The sequence below is a fragment of the Tachypleus tridentatus genome, chromosome 9 (genome assembly GCF_004210375.1).
Source record: "Tachypleus tridentatus isolate NWPU-2018 chromosome 9, ASM421037v1, whole genome shotgun sequence".
Taxonomy (NCBI): Eukaryota; Metazoa; Arthropoda; class Merostomata; order Xiphosura; family Limulidae; genus Tachypleus; species Tachypleus tridentatus.
This window is the reverse complement of record NC_134833.1, coordinates 77,165,728-77,187,537: the sequence shown is the minus strand read 5'-3', so window position 1 is coordinate 77,187,537 and position 21,810 is coordinate 77,165,728. Positions and strand designations below refer to the sequence as shown.

Sequence of the window (21,810 nt, the reverse complement as noted above, 5' to 3'; positions counted from 1 at the left end):
GCTTTCCGTACCTCTCCAGTTCAAAGTATATACATTGAATCTCATGAACCTTCTCTACACCTTCGCCGTTTGCAACTATCTTTACAATATACTTCGAAACTTCATTCCTTACCAAAGCATCCCACCTGGAAATGTGTTTTCCTTCCTTGGTGGGCAGTACTTTTTCAGAACAGACGATCTGTCATTGCTCCGTTTGGCCTTCGCATCCGGGCGCAATTGAATGAATTGGGTCTGTCCTTGGATAACATTGCAGATTCCACAGGTTGGCCCATCCCACCATGGCTTATTACAGCCCCCAAATGTGACCTTTCTTTCAGTCACCTAAAAAATGCAGATACTCCAGATTGGAAGTACCGTCTTTTATTCAATGAATATCTTTCAAACAATCATTCAGTTCCCATTTATACAGATGGTTCCAAATCAGGCAATTCAGTGGGCTCTGCTATGGTTTGCTATGAGTCAGTAGTTGCACGCAGAATCCCTTCTACAGCTTCTGTGTTCACTGCTGAACTGTGCGTCATATCTCTTGCCCTGGATCATATTGCAGCTGAGCAGTACTCCAACTACACTATTTATACTGATTCGCTTAGTTCTATACTTGCCTTGGAATCGCTACACGTTAGCTCACATCCTATTCTCGCTGATATTCGAAACTGACTGGCTCATTTCTCATTAGCAGCTACTTCAATCCAGTTTTTCTGGATACCAGGCCATGTTGGTATTTGCGGGAACGAGCTTGCAAACATGGCACTAAATATGTCTGCTTCAGCACCATCACTCCTATGCCTATTCCGTACATGGACTATGGTGTTGTCTTCAAGGCTCGGCTCCGTGCCAGCTGGCAGTCCACTTGGAGTGAGCAACGTGACAACAAACGTTTTTAAATCAAACCCAAAATTGGACTTTGGCCATCTAGCTTCCGTAAAGTTCGGAAGGAGGAAGTTGTTCTCACTAGGCTACGCATTGGTCACAGTTTTTTAACTCATCATTTTCTTTTATCTGCAACTGATGAACCAATGTGTAGTTTGTGTAACACTCAAATCACTATCAGCCACGTTTTACTTTCTTGCCATCGTTACAATTCTCAACGACGGCAATATTTTAAACATATTTTTTCCCTGGGTCAGTCTGTAACATTGGACAGAGTTATTGGTGATGGTGACTCTGTCCACCTTGATAATGTTTTTAATTTTTTAATGGCCATTAATCTTTTTAATCTCATTTAAGTGTTGCATATTTATTCATTACACCTTTTTAATCGTGGTTCCTTTTTTACAGTTTTAATCTCTCTCCTTCAATTTGACATTGGACAATGCCCAGAACATTAAATAACTCGACACCAGGACTGGAAAGGCCAACTTCAGGTGACTAACGCTACTGTTTGAACTACTCGTTAGTCGTCCTGACGAGTTGTTATTATATTTTTGCTGCATATCATTTCACACTTTTACTACTTAACTTTTTAGTACTGGCCATATTGACTCATAACCCAGAACCAGGACTGGAATGACCAACTTCAGGTGACTGACGGCAGTTTTTATACTTATCTGTTAGTCTTCTTGGCGGGTTATGATCATTACCATTCTGCTACAGGTAGTCCTTTACAACTTTGTTGACTGGATGTCAACATTGGTTTTTACGCCATTTTCTGTTTTAATTGCCGTTTTGCTTTTATCTTCAATTACTTTTACAAATTTTACTCTATTTATTCGACTTTTATCTTTTTACTGGACATTTGGCTACTCATTATTACGATTTTGCGGAGTGTCTTTTAAAACTTTTATTCTTTTACATTTTGATAATAGCTGCTATGACACATAACCCAGAACCAGGACTGGAAAGGGCAACTTCAGGTGATTGACGGTGGTTCTTGAACTTACCTGTTAGTCTTCCTGGCGGGTTATGATCATTACCATTTTGCTAGAGTAAATATTTTACAACTTTGAAGACTGGATGTCACCATTGGTTTTTACACCATTTTCTGTTTTAATTGCTGTTTTGTTTTTACCTTCATTTACTTTTACAAATTTTACTCCATTTACTTGATTTATCTTTTTACTGGACATTTGGCTACTCATTATTACGATTTTGCGGAGTGTCTTTTAAAACTTCTATTCTTTTACATTTTGATACTGGTTGCTATGACACATAACCTGGAACCAGGACTGGAAAGATCAACTTCAGGTGACTGAAGGTGGTTCTTGAACTTACCTGTTAGTCTTCCTGGCGGGTTATGATCATTACCTTTTTGCTAGAGTAAATACCTTACAACTTCTTATACTCTGCCTTCTATCTTAACATTGTAGACTAGGTGTCAACATTGGTTTTATACTTTTTTGTTTTACCTTCATTTCCATTTATGTCTATTACTACATTTATTTATTTTATTTTTTTTACATTTTCACCGAATGTCTGGTACAGATAACCTCACTGCTTTGTGCCATAAAACACTAAATAAATCAATCAATCAAACTAATATTTCTAAACTTAAGATCAGCTACATCCACTCACAGTCAAAGCTGTGTTGCCAAATAACAGTTTGAAGTCGAATGGCACGCTTATTACTAATAGAAATAGCAGATTTCACACTATTCAATTGCAGCTTGAAGAAACTTCTACCGGTGTGTGGATTTGTAGCATGAGATAGAAAAGAAGCTCGCCCATTGTTCTTTTGAGGTTTATGCAGTGCTTAAAAAGTTTCTTGCTCTGTGTTTATTAATTTGCTAAACAGTTAGATTGCATTTAGGTTTTATGTTTATATTTTAATTAGTTTTATATTATTTGTGTTTTGAAATGCATATTTGAAAATTTTATGCTTCTATGATTGAAAAGATAAAGACATGAAAGTATGCACATGATAAAAACAAGCTTCTTACTATTTTCTCTTTGGTGATATGTTTTTGATCATGTTCTGAGACTGAAATTTTGTGTGTAATCTGCTCATCAACACTTGACCATTTCCTCTTTGGTTGTGCTTGCACATTTGTTATAGTTGGAGCCATGACATGCCTCTATTCCTTCCCATCTTGGTCCTTATCTATCTATCTATCTCTGTATCCTTCCAGGAGTTTCTCATCTTGTTATTTTTATTCAACTTTGAATGTTGTCAACAGTACCAGAGACTAACCAGAGGGTTCTGGTTCAGTGGGTGCTTGACTATATGATATTGTTATCCTTTGGTGATATTTCACTACAGTTTCATGGGTTCTTCAGGTTTTATCAGAAAGACTTTCTTTACTATTTCTTTACCCACCTCCTTTGTCATTGGTACCCTTTTCCTTCCCTATGACTTGGAATCTTGTATCAGCCTGCATTGGGTCACAATGGATCTTATTCTGTGATGGGTGGTGTCTGACCAGAATTTATTTGTTCAGTCTTTCTGACAGCTCTTTCCTGGCTCTCTCAGCTGTGGTTTCTGCAGCTTGTCCAGGTCCTGTTTCCTCTTCCATTGCCTCTTCCTCTGTTTCCATCCCTTCTTTGCCAGTCTTTTCACCCAGTTTGACCTTTAGCCTTTTCATTGGCATTTCATCTACATCATCCTTTGGAGGTGCTTCTTCAATTGAGCATGTGGACTATCTATGGTATATTCGTCTCTCACTATTTGCATTGGATTACTGTTTTCTTCCTGTTTGGATTATCTTCTGCCTGTAGTCATTCTAGAATATCAGAATTCAGTGAGACTTTGACTGGGTAAGTTTTTGTTATTTTTGCTTTTCAGGGGCCTTTTTCTTACCTGTTTATCATCTTTCTCCAGGCTGTTTGTCACCCTCACACAAAACTAGAGACTGGTAACCTGTACTAGGTCTGTCCTCCCTCATTCTGATTTTCTGTCTGCCATGTTTTAACTTGGAGTTGTTTCTCACCTTCTTGTGGGCTTATTCTCCAAGTTTATCAGTAACAAAGAAAAATCTCACGTATGCTTATTTGCATATTGCAATATTTTGTCACTCATGATCCTCTCTTTGGTTTATTCTTCACGTGGTGGTTTCTCTGTTTGGTGCACTGCTCTTTGGATGTGCTTTTGCCCCTGAATGTGTTGTCACTTATATGCTCTCAGGTTGTGCTTTCCTCTTTCTTTTAGCTTTCAACTAGCTACTGTTTGCTTGTTCTGTACAATAGTCTACCTGTTACTGTTATCAGCTGCTCCTGCAGGTGACTATAATAGGCTGTTAATCAAGGTTGAGAATTTCTTACTGCAACCTATCCAATACCTTCTCCTTTTGGGTTTTCTCTTTTCTACACACATCATGGCTGGGCCCACCTTTCTGGTCTTGGACTTCATTCAGTGGGATGTCTGTTCAATTAAAGGTTATGAAGTACTGTTGTTTTTGGGGGTGTGATCTTGCATGTTAGTCCTTATGCTAGATTCATATGCAGGCCCTTTTGTGAGCTTCTCACAACCAAAGGAATTTTGCAGTGTTCCTTTGTTAACTGTTGGTACCCTTGCTGTTTATTAAATAAAATTCACATGTCAGCTGGTGTCCCGCTTCTTTGTCTAGTCTCTACATTTCTTGATGCATCACTTTGGAGACATGGGACATTAGTTTATCAGATGGAAGATTTTCACTTTTTGGTCTACAGCTGAGAAGTCTTATCAACATCATGGAATTTCTTGCTGTAGGTCATATTTTGGTTCATTTTCTACATCTGATCAGAAATTGTCTGGTAATGGCCCATTTTGACTTTTGTATTTTTTATCTCATTCATCAGTGCAGTAACCATTCTTTATTTTTCAGTTTAAGGCCCAAACCTTTTTTATTCCCATCACTGTGTGTTGTGTTCTTGGTGCTTTCATTTTTGTTGTGGATTGTATCCCTGTCCAGACAACATTAATTGTACAGTGATCTCTTAATCCTTTTGTTTTCCAGTGACATTAGGTTCAGTAGGGTAATTCTCACATTGAGGCTTTTGCTATGTCCATTAACTAGAATTCCCTTGGTTTTAGTCTTGCGTTCTCACTGTTTTCAGCTAGAATTGGACCTACACATTTGTTCTGTTCTTCTTTTCTGGGTGATTTTGTTGATTCTTGACACACTATGTTCAGTCCTTCTGACAGCTCTTTCTGGCCATCTCGATTGTAGTTTCTACAGTTTCTCCAGATCCTATTTTCTCTTCCATTGCCTTGTCCTCTCTGTCTCTATCCTTTCTTTGCTACCCTCCATCACTGGTGTTTTATCTAGACATTCCTGTCTTCCATCTACATATCTGGTTTTCTTCTGGTCATTTGCAGAGTGATCCAGCTCCTACTGACAGTCCTGGCAAATTATTATTAAAATTTTGCTAAAAGTCTTTTAAAATTTTTATTACTTTACTTTTTGAAAATGGCCATAATGTCAAATAACTTGGAATCAGGATTGTAAAGGCTACCTTCAGATGACTGATGGTGGTTTTTGTATTTACCTGTTAGTCTTCCTGGTGAGTTGTGATAATTACAGTTATGTTACAGAAAGTCTTGTACAACTTGTATTACTGTAGTTTTTCTTTTAATGCTGTAGACTAGATGTAAACATTTGTTTTATGTTTTTTTTTAACTTTGTTTTACTTTACCTTAATTTCCTTTTATAAATTTCCTAATTTTACTTTAACTTTTTACTGGGTATTTGGCACAGATAGTCCAGCTGCTTTGTGCCGTAAAACACCAAATCAACCAACCAACCTTCTGACAGTCTGTTTTCTGGCTTTGGATATCAGTGGTCTGTTTATTTGTTATTAGTGTTTCATATATATATAAATACTCTTTATCCTTCTACATATATATCTTCTCCTTTTGCCAGATTGTTTTCCCTCCCAAATACTTTGATGGATCATGAGGATAACTCCACCATTAATTATTTTTCCTTCCATTTCACACCTTTATCCTTATTCGGATGCAAATAGATTTCTATGTTTTAAACGTACTCACCTCTGTTATATTTCCTGCACAGTTTCCATCTGTAATGTCCTTTTCTGCCTTTTTCTTTGTTGGCAACCTTCCTCTTTTTACTTATTCATATGATTGGGTTCTTCCTCCCATACTTTGTTCTAAGTGTGTTTTCACCCAATTTAATACCTTGACTTTTCTTTGACATTTTATCTTTATCATCCTTTTGAGTTACTTCTTCAATTGGGCATGTGGACCTACCCATGGTGCATTTGTCTTTCACTCTTTGCATTAAATTGCAGTTTTCTTCCTGTTTATATAATATTCTTCTTCCTGTAATCATTCTAGAATATCAAAATTCAGTGAAACTTTAACTGTGTAAGTTTTTTATCTTATTTTTTCTTTTCAAGGTTTTTTTCTTCCTTTTATAAATGTTCATTTTTTTGGATCTCACTCTATAACAAGTGATGCCTGACCAGGATTTCTTTAACTGTTTAAACTGCACTGTTGACTTGCATATTATAATTATGTGACTACTCAGTGCACACTGCAGAAATAGGGTGTTCAACAAGATTGTAGGTTTATCTTTGTGATAGAATTACTTCATAGCTTTGCTTGTCCTATACTAACCCATCCAGGATACAGGAGTAAAGCAGAAGGGAGTTAACTACCCATTCCTGTCATGCTTGTATTGAATAAATTGGTATGGTCTACTTTTAAAAACATGTTTTCATGGTCACTTATTGCATTGTTTTAGGTGTTGTCATCCCACCAAACTCTCCACTACGTCTCCTTTCTTTTCTTGTAATGGAGTTTGGGAGTCCTTACCAAGTTGATGGTGTGGTCAACTGTGGAGGCATTCTCCTGAATGGGTTAATGAAATACAAACAAAAAATAGAAGTGATTTTAAAATCACTCATTTGAGAGTAGGGAGGTGGCATTTTAATGGTGTAGATGATGTGATATCCTCTAATATGAAATAGAAAAACAAATGAGAATGAGATATGAACATTTCAGTTTACCACTTTGATTGGGATCTCTCATCCTACTCCCACATGGATGTCAGTTCCCAGTGGCAGTTATTTTGATGTAGAGTAGAATAAATCAATATAAGTCCTCACACATGTATTTCAGATGTCTATATTCCTCCCTCATTTATACTCCATCACTGTTGTAGGTCATGATGGAGGTAATTGCAAATTTTTCTGGTTCTTTCCCTTTTGCGATCCCTCGGTGTTTCTTATTCTGAGGATGCTCATGCACTCGAGATTGTTCTGGTCAATTTCACTTTTGAGGGAGATGGCTTACATTATGTATACATATTTTCGGTACTTGATGTTAAGTTCCCAGATAGATTGATCTTCATTTTATTCACATGTGCCCTGTTCATGAGTCAGGTGGTATTAGATTCCCTCTGATCTCATGAATCTTTGAAAATTGTATGATCCTCTTTCCTACCTATTGTAAGATAACAGAGTTTTGGATTGTAGTTGACTTGTCGTCAGTATGATTCCCTGTCCTACTCTTACATGGATGTTGGTTCCAGTGGTCTGGGTTTTGGATTGTAGTTGACTTGATACTGGTATGATAATCTTTCCTACTTCCACATGGATATTGGTACCTAGCAGCTGGGTTTTGGATTGTAGTTGATTTACTGATGATATGATTTTCATTCTACTTCTGTATGGATGTGTGTTTCCAGCATCATGGGTTTTGGATGTAGTTGACTTGCCGTGTACAGTTTGGTGTGCAGTTTTCATTTTACTCACTTTTATAATTTCTCGGATTGAGTTTCATAAATATTGCATGGTTTGAATCACTTTCCAGCAATGGTTTCTCTCTCAACTGGATGTATTTCTCTGTTTTCATCCTATATATGCAACATCTTTCTATGATGGGCAAAGAGTATACCTGGTTCAGAAGTGATAGGGTTCCCCACATCAGATCTTAAAATTTGACTGTTTCATCTTGGGGAGCATCCTTTGGTCACTTTCAAAGGATGCTTCTTTCTTTCCCTCATGCCAGTCCCTCTGCCTATTGATTATGAGATTCTTGCTGTTTATGTGAGAAAAGATAATGTACTGTATTGGAAGTTATATTTTTCTCATGTTGAAAATGTATTTCTGATAGGTACTTGCCTCTACTGAAAATTCTTCCCCATTGAGAACTGATGCTTCTGTTTTTTGCCAAAACTTGAAGTGATAGTTTAGTAGAATTGAATAGAGGGAGTCACATGTATCATGAGAGTATGTTGTACTTATATTTTTGGAGGGTTGTTGCATGATGCTTTGAATGAGAGATGTATTAGAATCAGTTCAACCAAAAGGAGATAGAATATTTGTAGCATACAAAAATAATTTTTTGCGTGTAGAGTACAACACTAAACAGCTACTTAAGAGGTAAATACCTATTGGAAATACATTTTCATTGTAGAAAAATTATAACTTTTATGTTAAGATTAGAAATAGGTTTTTCATCTTAGAAATTTCATTTTCATAATCTCTAAACCTCAAATAAACTTGAAATTTTTTTTCAGTATAGCTTTATTTTATATATCTACCCTAACTCTGTACTGCGTTAGTTGATTTGATCGACCTCATAACCACTAAAAGATAAAAGAAAAATAAACAAATCTAAATTACTTTTTTATAGAATGACTTCAAAATGTAACATGAAATTAATTTGTTTATCCTAAGTAGGTTTAAATACATAACACTATGCATCTATTTATACTTAAATTATATTGTTTTATTGCTCTTTGAACCATGTTTTACTAATATTCTTGCTGTAGATTTTGGCTTTTTTGTGGTTATAAACAATGTAGTATTAAAAGTCAGAAAGAACTATTAATTTGTGAAAGAGAGGATGTGACAGGTGGGCATGGCAAGAGGGTTCTAGTTTTCTATCTTATGGCTCTGTAATCAAATAAGAATGAAGTCTAAAAATTATGCTTTCATTGAGCAATGACAATGTTATAATGAGCAATTTACATTAATTTTTATACTTCTTGGGAAAGTGGTATATAAATTATAGAAATAGGATACATAAAGAGCAGATGTTATAATTCTAGTACTAGTGAAAATTCACCATTTCCTTTTAATCATTAAAAACTTAAAACATAAATAGTATTAAAATTTAGATTATTAGCTAAGTTTTGATGCCATGTTCATTTGTATACCAAGATAAGGAATTAATTGAATTTTGAATGTAACTCAGTAAAAACTCAGTGGCATGTGCAGAAATAGATGCCTGTAGTGAGAGAGTTAAATCTTTGATTACTTAGTTTTATATTTAAAAAAAAAAAAAGCAGTAGTAAGATGCTGAAAAATATGTACAAAACTATAGCTGAAGGTTGTTGTTAGTTATTTTTGAAAAATTCAAGAGATAAAAGTTGTGTTGTATTTATCTTAGAAAGTATATATAAAATTAACATTAAAATTTTAAAAATAAATATTTCATACAAAAAATACTGCATGTGATTGATCTGACTATAAGGCAGTGGTTTTCTCGTTAAGTTGGATTTAGTGTTACAGTCATGTTTGAAAATAAACTAACTACTATCCCAAAGATATACAGATTTTTATACTATTTCAATTTTTTAAAACAATGTGTATATTAAAAATTGCATTTTTTTCAGCAATGTTTTTCTCCCTCTGCAAACCTTGTGAGGACTTCTTCCTTTTCTCTTAGCCCTAATCCTAGCCCCACTCGCAAAAGTTTTACAACTCGGTGAGTTTTTTTTTTTCACTTTTCAAAATTTTTTCAGCAGGTGTAAAAAAAACAAACTAAAATCTCTAAGGGGTAGAGGAGTTCTTCAACAGCAATGTCTTTTGACCTTCATCTTTTTCAGACGCAGCCAGAGTCCCATTGCCCTGCGACCCAGTCAGTTCTTGATCAAAAGGAAATGTAAGTGGCCTGAGCAAAATGGTGTTAAATGCTTCTGAGAATTTAATGACTGATGTGTTATTATGTTTGTGTTTTGTAAATTTAAAATTCTTCAGGTATATTTGGGTTTATGAAGAGCATGGGAGATTGAGCCACTTGCCTCAGAGATTTGCTCTGTACCAAGTTAAGCTTTTTGTGTCATTTATGGATAAGGTTTTCATAAAAGAAAAGTCAAGGTAAGGCAACAATTTTTATTTTGTATTTTAGAGAAACTTAGGCTTTTAATGTAAATGTTAGAATTGGCTATTGAGGGGTATAAGAATGAGGCTTAGAAGTTATGCTTTACTTCCACACCTTGTTTTTATTAATCTTTTGCAATATTTAATAAAGTGTTTATTTTGTGTTGGTAATTTATTGGTTACTACACACAAGTTTGAATTAATTTAGAGTATATGTTATGGACAAAATGTTCAAATGAAATTATATAAATGGTTAGTTGTACTAGCATACTTTCTGTGCATTAGTTGGCTAGTTTTATTTCTCTTTGACTAACATTTTCAAAATATGCTAATATTTCTATTTATAAGTATATAATCTGTGCTTTTGCAGGTGACATAGACATGGAACAAGATAGTATTGGAAGTCCAGCAAAAAGGATGAACACAGGAGCAGGCACTCCAGAAAGATTAATCATCGCACATCCATTAGCCCACAGGTGAGTATTTAACTTCTGAAATAAGAAGTCATGTATTGCTCCATAAGTAAATGCATAATTATTTTGAATCTGAAATAAAATATCTGTTTGTAATATTGGGAAACACTATCAATTATCATTTATGAGTTGTTATTTTTAGTTGGTCGTTATTAAAAATAGCATAATAATTACTTCTTTATGTTTTAATCAGTATTTAAAACTGACAATACTATTCTCCTGAAAGATTTGGGAAACTGTGCATACATAAGTCATCAGCTGTTATTATTACAGTTAACTTTATTAAAAACTGGTGTGTAGCTTTTACATGTTGAGTGCATAACTACAAATCAAATTTCAGAAAATGGAAGAAAACAGAATGCAATTCTAATTGTCATAAATATTTTCTACTACTTTATTTTATGCATACAAATTTTACATTGTATATCACATTCAGTTTACTTCATCAAAGAAAAATGACAAAATGGTCAATTTTTAATTTTTGTCATTTTTTTTACTGCACTTGAGGTATCAATTTATATTTGCTAAGAAACTAATTTCTTGGAAAATTAATCTGTGTTTTATTTCTCAACTTAGTATAATTTTCTCTATAGTTTTAGTACTACAATGCTTCAATGCTATCGTTTTATATTACAGCATGTGATTTAAAAATAGAGCCAACAGATAAAAGCTATAAGATAAAAGAGCTCTGAGTTTAGTCTATGGCAATTTTAGAGTAAATAAAGTGGTTTTATTAGATATTTATGGTTTTTAGACATTTTTGTTACATGCAGCATCTATGAGGGTGAACAAAGGATTTTAATGCAAAATTTACCTTGTGATGGTCATAAGTTCTTGATAAAATTTTTGTTTTGAACTGTATATGTTTGAAAGCTACAGGAATATTCTACTAAGGTAAGTTAAGTTGTGTATGGTAAGTGAAGATAAGCTGTTTGACAGGCACAGAACTTCTTGTTGAATATAAATTTTTATCACATTTAAACAGTACAGACAAATATCTATTATATAATGACAACAAACCATATTTATTAGGTATCAGTTGATATTGACAAAGATAATGGTGACACTACTTTGAAATGTCAATAATAAATATTTGTAAATTGTTTCTCTGTTTTGTATGTCTTACATCCAGTAATGATGAATGTTTTAATCTAGTTTTTTTGTTGCATTGTTCCCTTCAGCAAACAATGAGCACTCATGCCACTTGTGATAAATTTTAGCATTAAAATATTTTACTCAAATGAAATTTGCAAGGCAATAATAATCAATTCTTGTAGATTAATTTTAATGAATATTACTTTGAAACCCTAGAAACTTTTCCATCTGTTCTTTTAATGTTTACTGACCTCCACCTCCCACCCAAGCTTTAAAAATACCCACTAAGGGGTTGTACTGTCTAGGTTGGGAAACACTGCTTTAACCCGGTTCTACAACATTTTGCAGCCGCAATTTCACACCTGACTCTTGGCAGCCAACAATTTAACAGCCGAGCTCGTTGGCAGCAGACAATTTCGCACCCAGGAAAATTAGCAGCGGATGATTACCCAGCCAAGCAATACATAGTTAAGTTATGGTGTTGTTCATGATGTTACTAATGTTAACTTGACAACAAATTAACATCCATTTGAAAAAAACATATAAAATGTCTGCATTTATTGTTAGAACTTCAACACATAGTGTTCTCATTAAACTTTTATTTATACATTTTAAAACAGTTTCAAACAGCCAATTAGTAACATCAAACAGAGGAAAGCCGAAGGAATGCAACAATGGATACGTTTATTTATTCGATAAGTGTAGCAAGAAGGACAATCAGGTAACTTTCTACATATGTGAAAATTACAGAACTTTGCACTGCCCAGAGTGGATTCATGTCCGAGACGATACAGTTACAGCTCACCTCAAGGAGCACAGCCATGCACCCAATGGATTGAGAAAATCTGTCCTGAAAGTTGTATCTTCAATTAAAACACAGGCAAGTGCTACAGCAGAGCTGGCTATTATCATGTTGCCTAACAACACCACCACAGTAGCACCAGCTGTTGCAGCAAGCCTACCACATGCAGACAGTCTCAAGTGCATAAGACTACTGCTTTAAACTGTGAACAGATGTGACAGCATGGCTGTATGATTTTGACTGTGAATAAATGTGGCTACATGGTTATATGATATATGAGTATTTTTTCTTAAACTGTAATGTTGATGTAAATATTTGGCTGGGTAATTATCCGCTGCCAATTTTCCTGGGTGCAAAGTTGTCCGCTGCCAATGAGCTTGGTTGTCAAATTGTTGGCTGCCAAGAGTCAGGTGCGAAATTGTAGCTGCGAAATGTCTGGATACCCTTTAACCCTGTCATGACAGGCCATGTCATCATGTTTGTTGACTTTCATTCAAAATTTTATTGAGCTACTATTTTATGAATTTATGTCAATAAGTTTAGTATCAGATGGTAGATTTTAATTCAGGTTTTAGTATTATGTATTAGTTAATTCTTTAGTTTAAAAGTAAATATTAAAACAACATGCCTAAATACCAATTTTTATGTATTATGTGCTATGTTGAATGCAGCAGTGGTTCAAATTAGATGTTTGTGATGCCAAAAGCTAAGTCTGTAGTTTCATATGAATCAGGAACGTAAATTATTTGTATTGACAAGCTAAAATATAAAATAAGAACCTCGTATCTTTTCTGTTTGTTAAGACATGGGTTATATATTGCATCAAACACAATGGCCCCACTTATCTCTTTCCATTTTTGGAAACAGTCCCTTGTATACTCTTCAATATATGATGTGTGAATAACCAATGAAAATCCCAGACTATGTCCCCTAGTCACTTTTTCAGCCATATTGAAGTGCTTAGAAACCACCCCATTCTTTTGAACCAAGGTTTTAAGCAGAAAGGTTGTGTATTTAATATGCTTGAAATTACATAATTGTTTAGATGAAATACAGCTTATTTATGAAGTTTGATAAATTATAGGGTAAATCTCTGGTATTAATATAGTCGTTTGTGATTTTTGGGTTATTTTGAGAGTATACATTAAAATTAAAAAACTAATTTTGTTTCACATTTTCCATCTGCAAATTATATGGAAGGTTAACAACCTATGGCAAGCAGCAAACAAGTGCAGAAGTCATAGGAACTAGAAAATATAATTGTTTGCAATACTTACTTATTTGGTTTTCTATGTTTTAAGAAAAATAAGTTGAAAAACTTAATTTTAAATAGTAATAATTGAAATTTGACTGTATTTTGTAAAATACTAGTCCACTAAATCACAGCCAAGACAGCTCAGTTTTATATTACTGTATACGATAACATGAGTGCTTTTGAGCTGCATCAATGCGACTTCTGTATTTCTAGACAAGCATAATGGAAGGTGATTATAATAATAATAATAAATGTATATAAATGCATAATGTTATGATAATTAACCTAGTGAGCCTAAACATTTGTGTTTTCATGTTATAATTTGTAGTCATTTTAGAATGAAAAAAGCATAATGTATATTTCCTCATTTTATATGGTAGTTATGAGGTCAGTCAAATTGATAGACCACATGCAATTAAGATGGGGAAAATAACAGGTGAAATATTAAGTTTGATTGAAAACAAATGTTTGATATACATTTAGGAGGTTTCAGAGATTAAATAATATTTGAGATTTTTTGCAAATTCACTTTGCATTCATACTAGTAATTAAAGAGACTTGATATTTTCACAAACAAACATTTAGTAGAAATACTTGGTTGATTTTTTTGTCTGTGAAAGACTTGCAATATTTATTTAAAGTCTACCAAATTCTCTGAAGGTACACATACTGCATCAAAAGTTCTAGTATAAACATTTAATTTGTGTATATTGAGATTGTTGCAGTAGGTTTAATCAAGATTTTTCTCTTAGGATATCAACTCTTTTTTTTATTTTATGTTTTTAAACTAATAAAGTTTTGGATACTTCACTACCTAAAAAATGATAGAAATAGTAAATCAATTAATGTGAATCTTATTTAAGCAGAAACTGGATACCGCTTTGAAAGTTTGTAATAAATTTAATGCCATTTCATTACATATTTCTACTGTAAGAAGGAACAAATTACCCCACCAGTCTGTAAAAAGTTAATAGATTTTTAGGGCATTTCTAGATGTATTTTTACATGGACATTTAGCTTTAAAGTAGAAAGATTGTAATCAAAATTAAGTTGTGAGCATGAACAAATTAGTTTCTTGTCTTAATGAGAAACTATCTCAGCTGCTGATGCTGAGAAAAATTCAACTCAAAGTCAACAACTAAGAATTATTGACTTGAAGTATTTAGGAATCATCTGCAGAGTATAAATAATTGTGTGTAGTACTAATAGATTTTTTATATTCTTTATAAGCCCAGTATTAGTTGTGTTTAAACAAAAGTGCTGTTTAATAACTAGGGAGTAGATATTATGTTCTGTAGGTTTTTTGATTAGGTGCTATTTTATTCTTTTTTATTTTAATAACTTCCTAACATAATTTGTTTGTGTGACTGTACCCCACACCCTGCAACTTCATTATATCTATGATTTTTCTAAGCTTGAAAGGTAAGTTTGGTGTTTTTAAAATGGAGAATTTAGAAGAGGTGGGGAATTATCAGTAAAAGCTGTATTTGGCACAGTTGTTTGATATATAGTAATTAGTTAAATCATGATTCATTACAGTTTGTCATCTAGTAGTTTGGATCCAGTGAATAGTCCAGATCAGACAGTTCCACATGACATCACAGACTCCATGTCAAGCAGGAGTGGCTCCCCTTGTAGTGGATTTAAACCTGTGGAGCCTGCACCTTCAACAGGATATGGGATGGATGGATGAGAGTACAGTCTAAATGAACTCCATCAAGTCAGAATGGGACTAATTCTACGTGTATATTTGTTGTATATTAATTGTATATTTTTATTGGCTTCAACATTAGAAAGCATCTATTATGCAATTCGCTAAATGAAAAAGCTTGTAAGAAACTATTTCTACTAGCATAAATAGCAAGTTATTTTGATTAGATAAACAATTCCCTATATTTGGGAGTAGGTATTTGTAAATGGTTATGTATGAAGCAAAAACTAAGCTTTTGTTGTTGATAAATGCTTGAGATTGTGTATTAGAGTGAAAAATTCTATTAGAATTTACAGTATATGTCAAAAATGCTTCATGGTTGAAAAATAATTTTGTACGTTTTGTGTTTGTTTTTGTGATTGTATGAAATGACATTAACATGTGAAGTTGTTTTTGAAAATCATAGCATAATTCTCTTTTTTGAATAGTGTGCTCTTTTGCATGTTTTAATTTAATAAAGTATGCAACCTAGCATTTCAACACAGAAAGTTGTGTTTATTTCCTTTTCAACAGTCATGTTAAAAACCTTTTTTTTTTTTTGTAGATTACCGATGTTTTGAAAACTGTACTGAAATATTTTGTATAGCAGTGGTTCACAATTTAAAAAGCTACTAATTACTGTTTGTGGAAAATGTTTTATTTTCTTCTGTCTGTGCAGGATATATTGACAAACATTTTAGGTACGTTGAATATGTTGTATGCTCGTGTACCTGAGGTTATTATTTCCGTAGTTTAGCTAATATTAATCACCAAAAGTTGTGTAGAATTTCTGTCATTTTTGTTTTTTGTGAATTCATTTGTTTTTTTGATGAAATTTTGACTTTTAAGCTGTACAGTTAAAGGAGTTAGGTTTTGTGATTACTGTGGTATTGTAAAATAAAATAATAGAAATTCACAGCATTAACACAGTGAACTGAAATTTCAAGCTAAATACTTTAATGCATTAAAATATGGTTAATTTTAAACCAGAATTCTTCACTCTAAAATTTTACTTTTTGTGTGTAAAGGTACTTGTTTATATTTTTTTTATTCAAGTAATTGGATGACCATAGAAGACTTTAATTAAAGATTTATCATGTTAAAATACTTAGAAAGATTTTTAGTTTTAATGATGGTTCTAATGTAGCAGATATTTTAGTCATTAAGTTGGGAATTAAAGTATCTTTACAAGTAATCTTTTCTACTAAGTATAGAAAGTTAAAAAGTTCACTACGGTTCAGGCTGTGTTGGATGTTTTTCTCACTGTTAAGTGTATCAAGTGAAATTGACCTTTTTCTCTACATCAGTGACTATGTCTATTACGTTGTAATGCCAAAGTAAGGATTATTTTCTTCAGAGTCTTCTTAATATCTCACTTCAGAATAAGCTGATTAAACATAGTTGTTTTTGAGGTTATATTGAAAATTTAGCTAATATCCTACCAAATGGTTGATACCTTAGAAGTGTAGATGATGTTTTGATACGATTTTAATTTGTTATAACAGAGTAGTGATCTTAATGGATGTTGATTAATATCTGAAATAGATCTTGGTGAATTAATGTAAAATGAGAGTTAGGTAATAAGTATGGTTAATATTAGAAATTATTTATGTATTTAGGTGTTATTGTTAAAGTAGACATCTAGATACAATTCAAACTATAAGAACATTCATTTTAGTGCAAAGTTAATGGTCTTATGAAGTTTTTTTTTTAGTGGAACTTTTAAGTTATTTCATTCAAGCAATATTACTATAATTAATGTCATAACTGATTTTATAAGTACATTAATACTGTCTCACAAGGGAATGAAAATATATTGAAAACATTAGCAGTCAAATGTGATAGTGTAAAGAAGAAATATCTGACTACTATTAGAATTTGGTGAAAGTTTTGAGATATGCATGTTTATGGCATTTAACTTTGAACTTCAAGAATTAAATTTTTTTTACATCTGTGAATTGGATTTACCTTCCTAATTAACAAATTCTAGTTTATTTTATGGCTGTATTTTTAGGTACAGATTGGCCTTTTCAGTTATCTTTGTAGAATTACAGCAGATAACTAGTTTTTATTTTTCTAAATTTAAAGGGTAAAAATAAGTTTTTATTCAGTTCTCTTCATAATAGTTTCCTGGTGGGACAACAATAAGTCTTCAGATTCACAATGCTGAAAATCAGGGGCTCAGTTCCTCTTGGTAGAGACAGCAGATAGCCCAATGTAGCTTTGCTATAAGTAAACACACACCCCTCCATAATATGAAGTGGTACATTCATAGTTGTTGTGGGAACTACCAATGAATAATTTTTATAATCCTAAAGTTCTGACATTTATAACATCTCTTTAGCAAAATGTAGTTTTTAATCCTTATCTATACATGTAATGTGCTTCTTTTTAAGTGCATGAATTTTATATTATGCAGAAATGAGCTATGCAGCTGTGTGTAGTGACCTTATAACAATTGGCACATTGTATTTTGCTAGATTCTGTGTACATAATATCATAGTTAAATTTTCATGTTCAGAAAAGTGTTTATTTTAGTTTTCAACTTGTAAATGCTGAAAATTACTACCTTTAGTTTTGTGCTTAAAAACTAACCATAGTTTATATATATATATATATATGCTTGAAGGTGACATTATACATTTATATTGCTCTTGTTTGATGATTGAAAGTATTTTAATTGGTTCACATTTGTAACTGTATTGTCTTCCTCAACTCGTGTAAAATCTCATATCGTTGACACTTTAAAAAATGTTGTCATAAAATTTGTAAATGTGTTAAAATGAGTGACTTTTCTATTGAGTGGGAGTTCTGTGTCTTTTTTTCAGTGTACTGGTTAAAGCCATGCATGTAAGCATTGGTAGCAGTTAGTAAGTTTAAAGGAAAGTTAACCAACAACATTAACTTGTTCTGTTTTTACACAAGTCATCTGACTTAAGACTATTGTAAAATATGTCAGAACTTGTTAATTCTTCAGTTTTGTCAGAAAGCACTTCATTTAGAGTTAGAAATATACCATATTCATTCTTCAGTTAGATCTTAATACAAACTTTGCTGCAATAAAACTGGAAGAATAAACAGTAGAATATATTAATTTTCAAGTAACATTAATTACATCTTGCTGTTTGAGCTTACTGGATTAAAACCACAAGGGTAAATGTCAAAACATTATAGATTTAGCAATTCCTTCAGACTTCATTTTGAGTTCATTGAATTACAACCAGGAGAGTAAGTATCAGAACATGTTGATATTGTAGCTGGTCAAATTTCTTTATTTTGGGGTAAGTTGTATTAGAATTAGGAAGGTTAGAATTACTGTATGTGTATGTTAATTTTGCAGGGTTCAGAACAAAGATATAAATAATTCTTTAAATATTTTGCTTTTCTGTAACATTGTAGTTCATTTAAAATTTTGGGGTAATAATGAGGAAAAAGGATACCAACACAATATATATATATATATACACATACATAATTTATTCAGTAATAATTAGTTATTTAGTAAGTGTGACAATTTCTTTCTGGAATAAGGAGTGTGTTAAATATGAAGATAGCAATTATACTGATTTGAAATGATTTTATATAAGTTATGTGAGATTGGAGTTCACTGAACACTATATACTTGAAAACTGTGTATCATGTATTAATGACCTTTGTATATCAACCTACAACTTAAAAATTATTTCTGTACATAGAATATTAAAAATAGAATGTTTCTGAGTCTAATAAGTTAATTTTAAAACACTAAACTATTGCATACAAAATTTCTCATTCACTTTGTAAAATCTGGAGATAAATACAGTTTGTTTTATCAAGTTTGTGTTACGTTGGAACTTCGTTTCTTTTTTTAGAATTCTTAGAGTGTTTTTACTATGTGAAAGTTTTCACCATAATACTTTGTTTTATATTTTGTATCCTTTGATTACTTCCCTAGTTATATCTGCCAGATAACATTTAATTTACATCCATCAAATAATAATTGTTTTTGGTAGAACTGGTTATATTTGTGAAGTATTTCAAGATAATATCAGCCAAAAGATTTTGTATGACAACAAAAACTGAATTCTTATTCTTGTTGACAGAATGGCTTAAAAATGTAAAAAATTTTAAAATTTCAGTGTATGGATGTTTTCAGCTACAATTTATTGTGTAATGTCAGTGAAGATTTAGGATATTTTTGATTAAACTGTGTTCAATAAATTATGAAGTATTTGTTGTAAATTAGTACATGTAAAAATATATATATAAGATGTAATTGTAGGTTTCTGGTTTACTTTTGTAGTGTTTACTTAACATGTTACCAGTCTCAGAAAGTTTGATAGTGTTATTCTTTTAGTGGATTTTTTTCAGTAGTATATTATTTTATATTTTGAAAATATTTACTTTTATTAAGGTGTAATAAAAGAATAATAAGTGTTTGTTTTAGAATGTCAAAAATAAAATGTAAATGCTGTTTATCTTGGAATCTTGTGGTTTTAACTTGAGAATTACTAGTAAACACTGTTAGTACAGACATTTGTACGAAACCTTTCTTCTTTTAGCATGAAAGTGAATAATTAGTATAATTGTAATATTTTCAATTTTTCAGACTGTTACAAATGAGGAATAATTTTAAATAATGTTTACTGGTAATTTGTATGTTTATTTAGTTTGAGAAATCATTATAAATAATGCATGTCTGACTGTAACATAAGTGTAAACAAGCTAATGGCAGTTCATACAGGTTTAAAACTTTCTTCAAACAGAACTTATATTTCTCGTGTGTGAAAGCAACCAGGGATTGCTGCTGTTTTCTGCAACTAGAACTGTAATATACTTGAATGTCAATGTGAGTGGACTATTGTACTGAAATTGTAATAAAGTATCTGAAGAATGTGTTGTACATAATACAAACTTTTAAATATTTCCTGTCTTAACATTAACCTAGTATTTCTACTTTAAAATACCCAAGTTAATAGTTTCTTTTCTAGCTGTTTTGAATAACAAGAAACATAACTGGAAACTTTTTATTTTGAAAGTATATATAAATCTCTTAAGTGGAAGATGCAAATATAAAAATACAATGAGCCATTAAAAGACTAGTTGCAGTACAGAGTAATAGCATTGTTGCAAAGGGTACACAATGTTTTCTGTTTTAAGCAAATTAAAGCACTGCATTTAATTTATATGTAGTTTCATGCAAATTGTTTTTGAACGTTGTAATTTAAACTATTAAATGGGTGACATAAATCATCTAGATGTCACTGTTGTCGATGGGTCGTTTGGATTATATGAAGATGTGGTATATCAGTTTTTGTTCACTCTTCGTGGGTGTTTATTTTACTTCACCATGTGACATGAAATTACTGTTATAAATGTTACAAAATTACGTATCTGTTGTATTGTTTATCTTATCTGCACGACTAAAGGAAAATCGAAGATGGGGAAAACTTTATGCTTTAAAAATTAAGAACTTTAGCAATAAAAATATATCTTTTTAAAAACCCTCAATGAATGTATGATTTCTCTTGAAGGGAATGAAAACGTAAAATACAAGAATTTTTATGCTAAATAAAAAGGCAACAGGTATTTTCACCAAATAAATGCATACATTAGCAGGTATTATTTCGATATATTAAAATTTAACGGCAGCGACATTTCCATGAAAATTATATTTGTGAAAAGATCATTTTGAATACAAGTATCCAATAGAGGGACATAAAACACCAAAGGCTTGGGTATTATTATGTACAAAATATTTCTTTAAATGTCGAGTTAAAGGTGTGTTTTAATACAGCAATAGTATCTAATTGCAGATGTTTTAAAAGTCCTTGAAAAGAACAAATTTTAGAGACTTTTAATAAGAAAAATATGCCTAAACCGTAAATGGATTGCATCTTTCTTTTTAAAAAATGTAAAAGACAAATTTGATGCTAGTTTGAGAAGTAAAAAGAAAAGTTATGTTTGTCAAATTTCGAAAGTAGAAAATTAAAAAAATCTCGAATTTATACCGTCAGCAAAAGTAAAGCGAAATCGAAGATGGCGAAAATATTTGTAAAAACCTTAAGGCTTAAAAAAAATAAGAATTTTAGCAATAAAATAAATTTTTTTAAAAGTTGTTTAATGCATAATTACTCGTGAAGAAAACGAAAACGTGTAATATATTTTTGCTAGTTACAGTGGTATTAGATATTTTCGCGAAAACAGATGATTATCAAATACGGATTTATTGGGTATTTCTGTAGTATAACAATTAACTGTAGCGATATTTAAATTAAAAGAAACGGTTTTTAAAGATCACTTCGAATACAAGTTATTTTTAGACGGACAAAAATCTATTGTACACATTTTTCTAAAAAACTCAAAGGCGATAGTTTGGGTATTTATATGAAAAAAATCATTATTTTTACTGTTGAGAAATACATGTATGTTAAGGTAGCAATAACTTTTAATTTCAGGTGGCCTAGAATTCATTGAAAAACAATAAAATTTGAGACTTTATAGTTTAATGAAAACAATACCTAAATGGATT

The 21,810-nt window shown here is 31.9% G+C and overlaps 1 protein-coding gene across 3 annotated transcripts in view; it reads left to right on the top strand.

Moving 5' to 3' along the window:
- The window catches only part of LOC143225543 (P2R1A-PPP2R2A-interacting phosphatase regulator 1-like), a 64,038-nt gene extending 43,855 nt beyond the window's left edge, over nucleotides 1-20,183 (top strand). The window contains exons 7-11 of one of the 3 annotated variants that reach the window (XR_013013917.1): nucleotides 9,498-9,589; nucleotides 9,711-9,766; nucleotides 10,355-10,460; nucleotides 15,149-15,353; nucleotides 15,865-20,183. Coding sequence is in view for 1 of the 3 variants with exons in the window: in XM_076455181.1 (XP_076311296.1) it covers nucleotides 9,498-9,589; nucleotides 9,711-9,766; nucleotides 10,355-10,460; nucleotides 15,149-15,302 (408 nt within the window). In the remaining 2 variants the exon portion in view is untranslated. Of the gene's footprint in view, nucleotides 1-9,497; nucleotides 9,590-9,710; nucleotides 9,767-10,354; nucleotides 10,461-15,148 lie in introns of all 3 variants that reach the window. The other 2 variants (XR_013013918.1, XM_076455181.1) reach the window with 2 other exon arrangements.
- The last annotated feature ends 1,627 nt before the right edge of the window (nucleotides 20,184-21,810 follow it).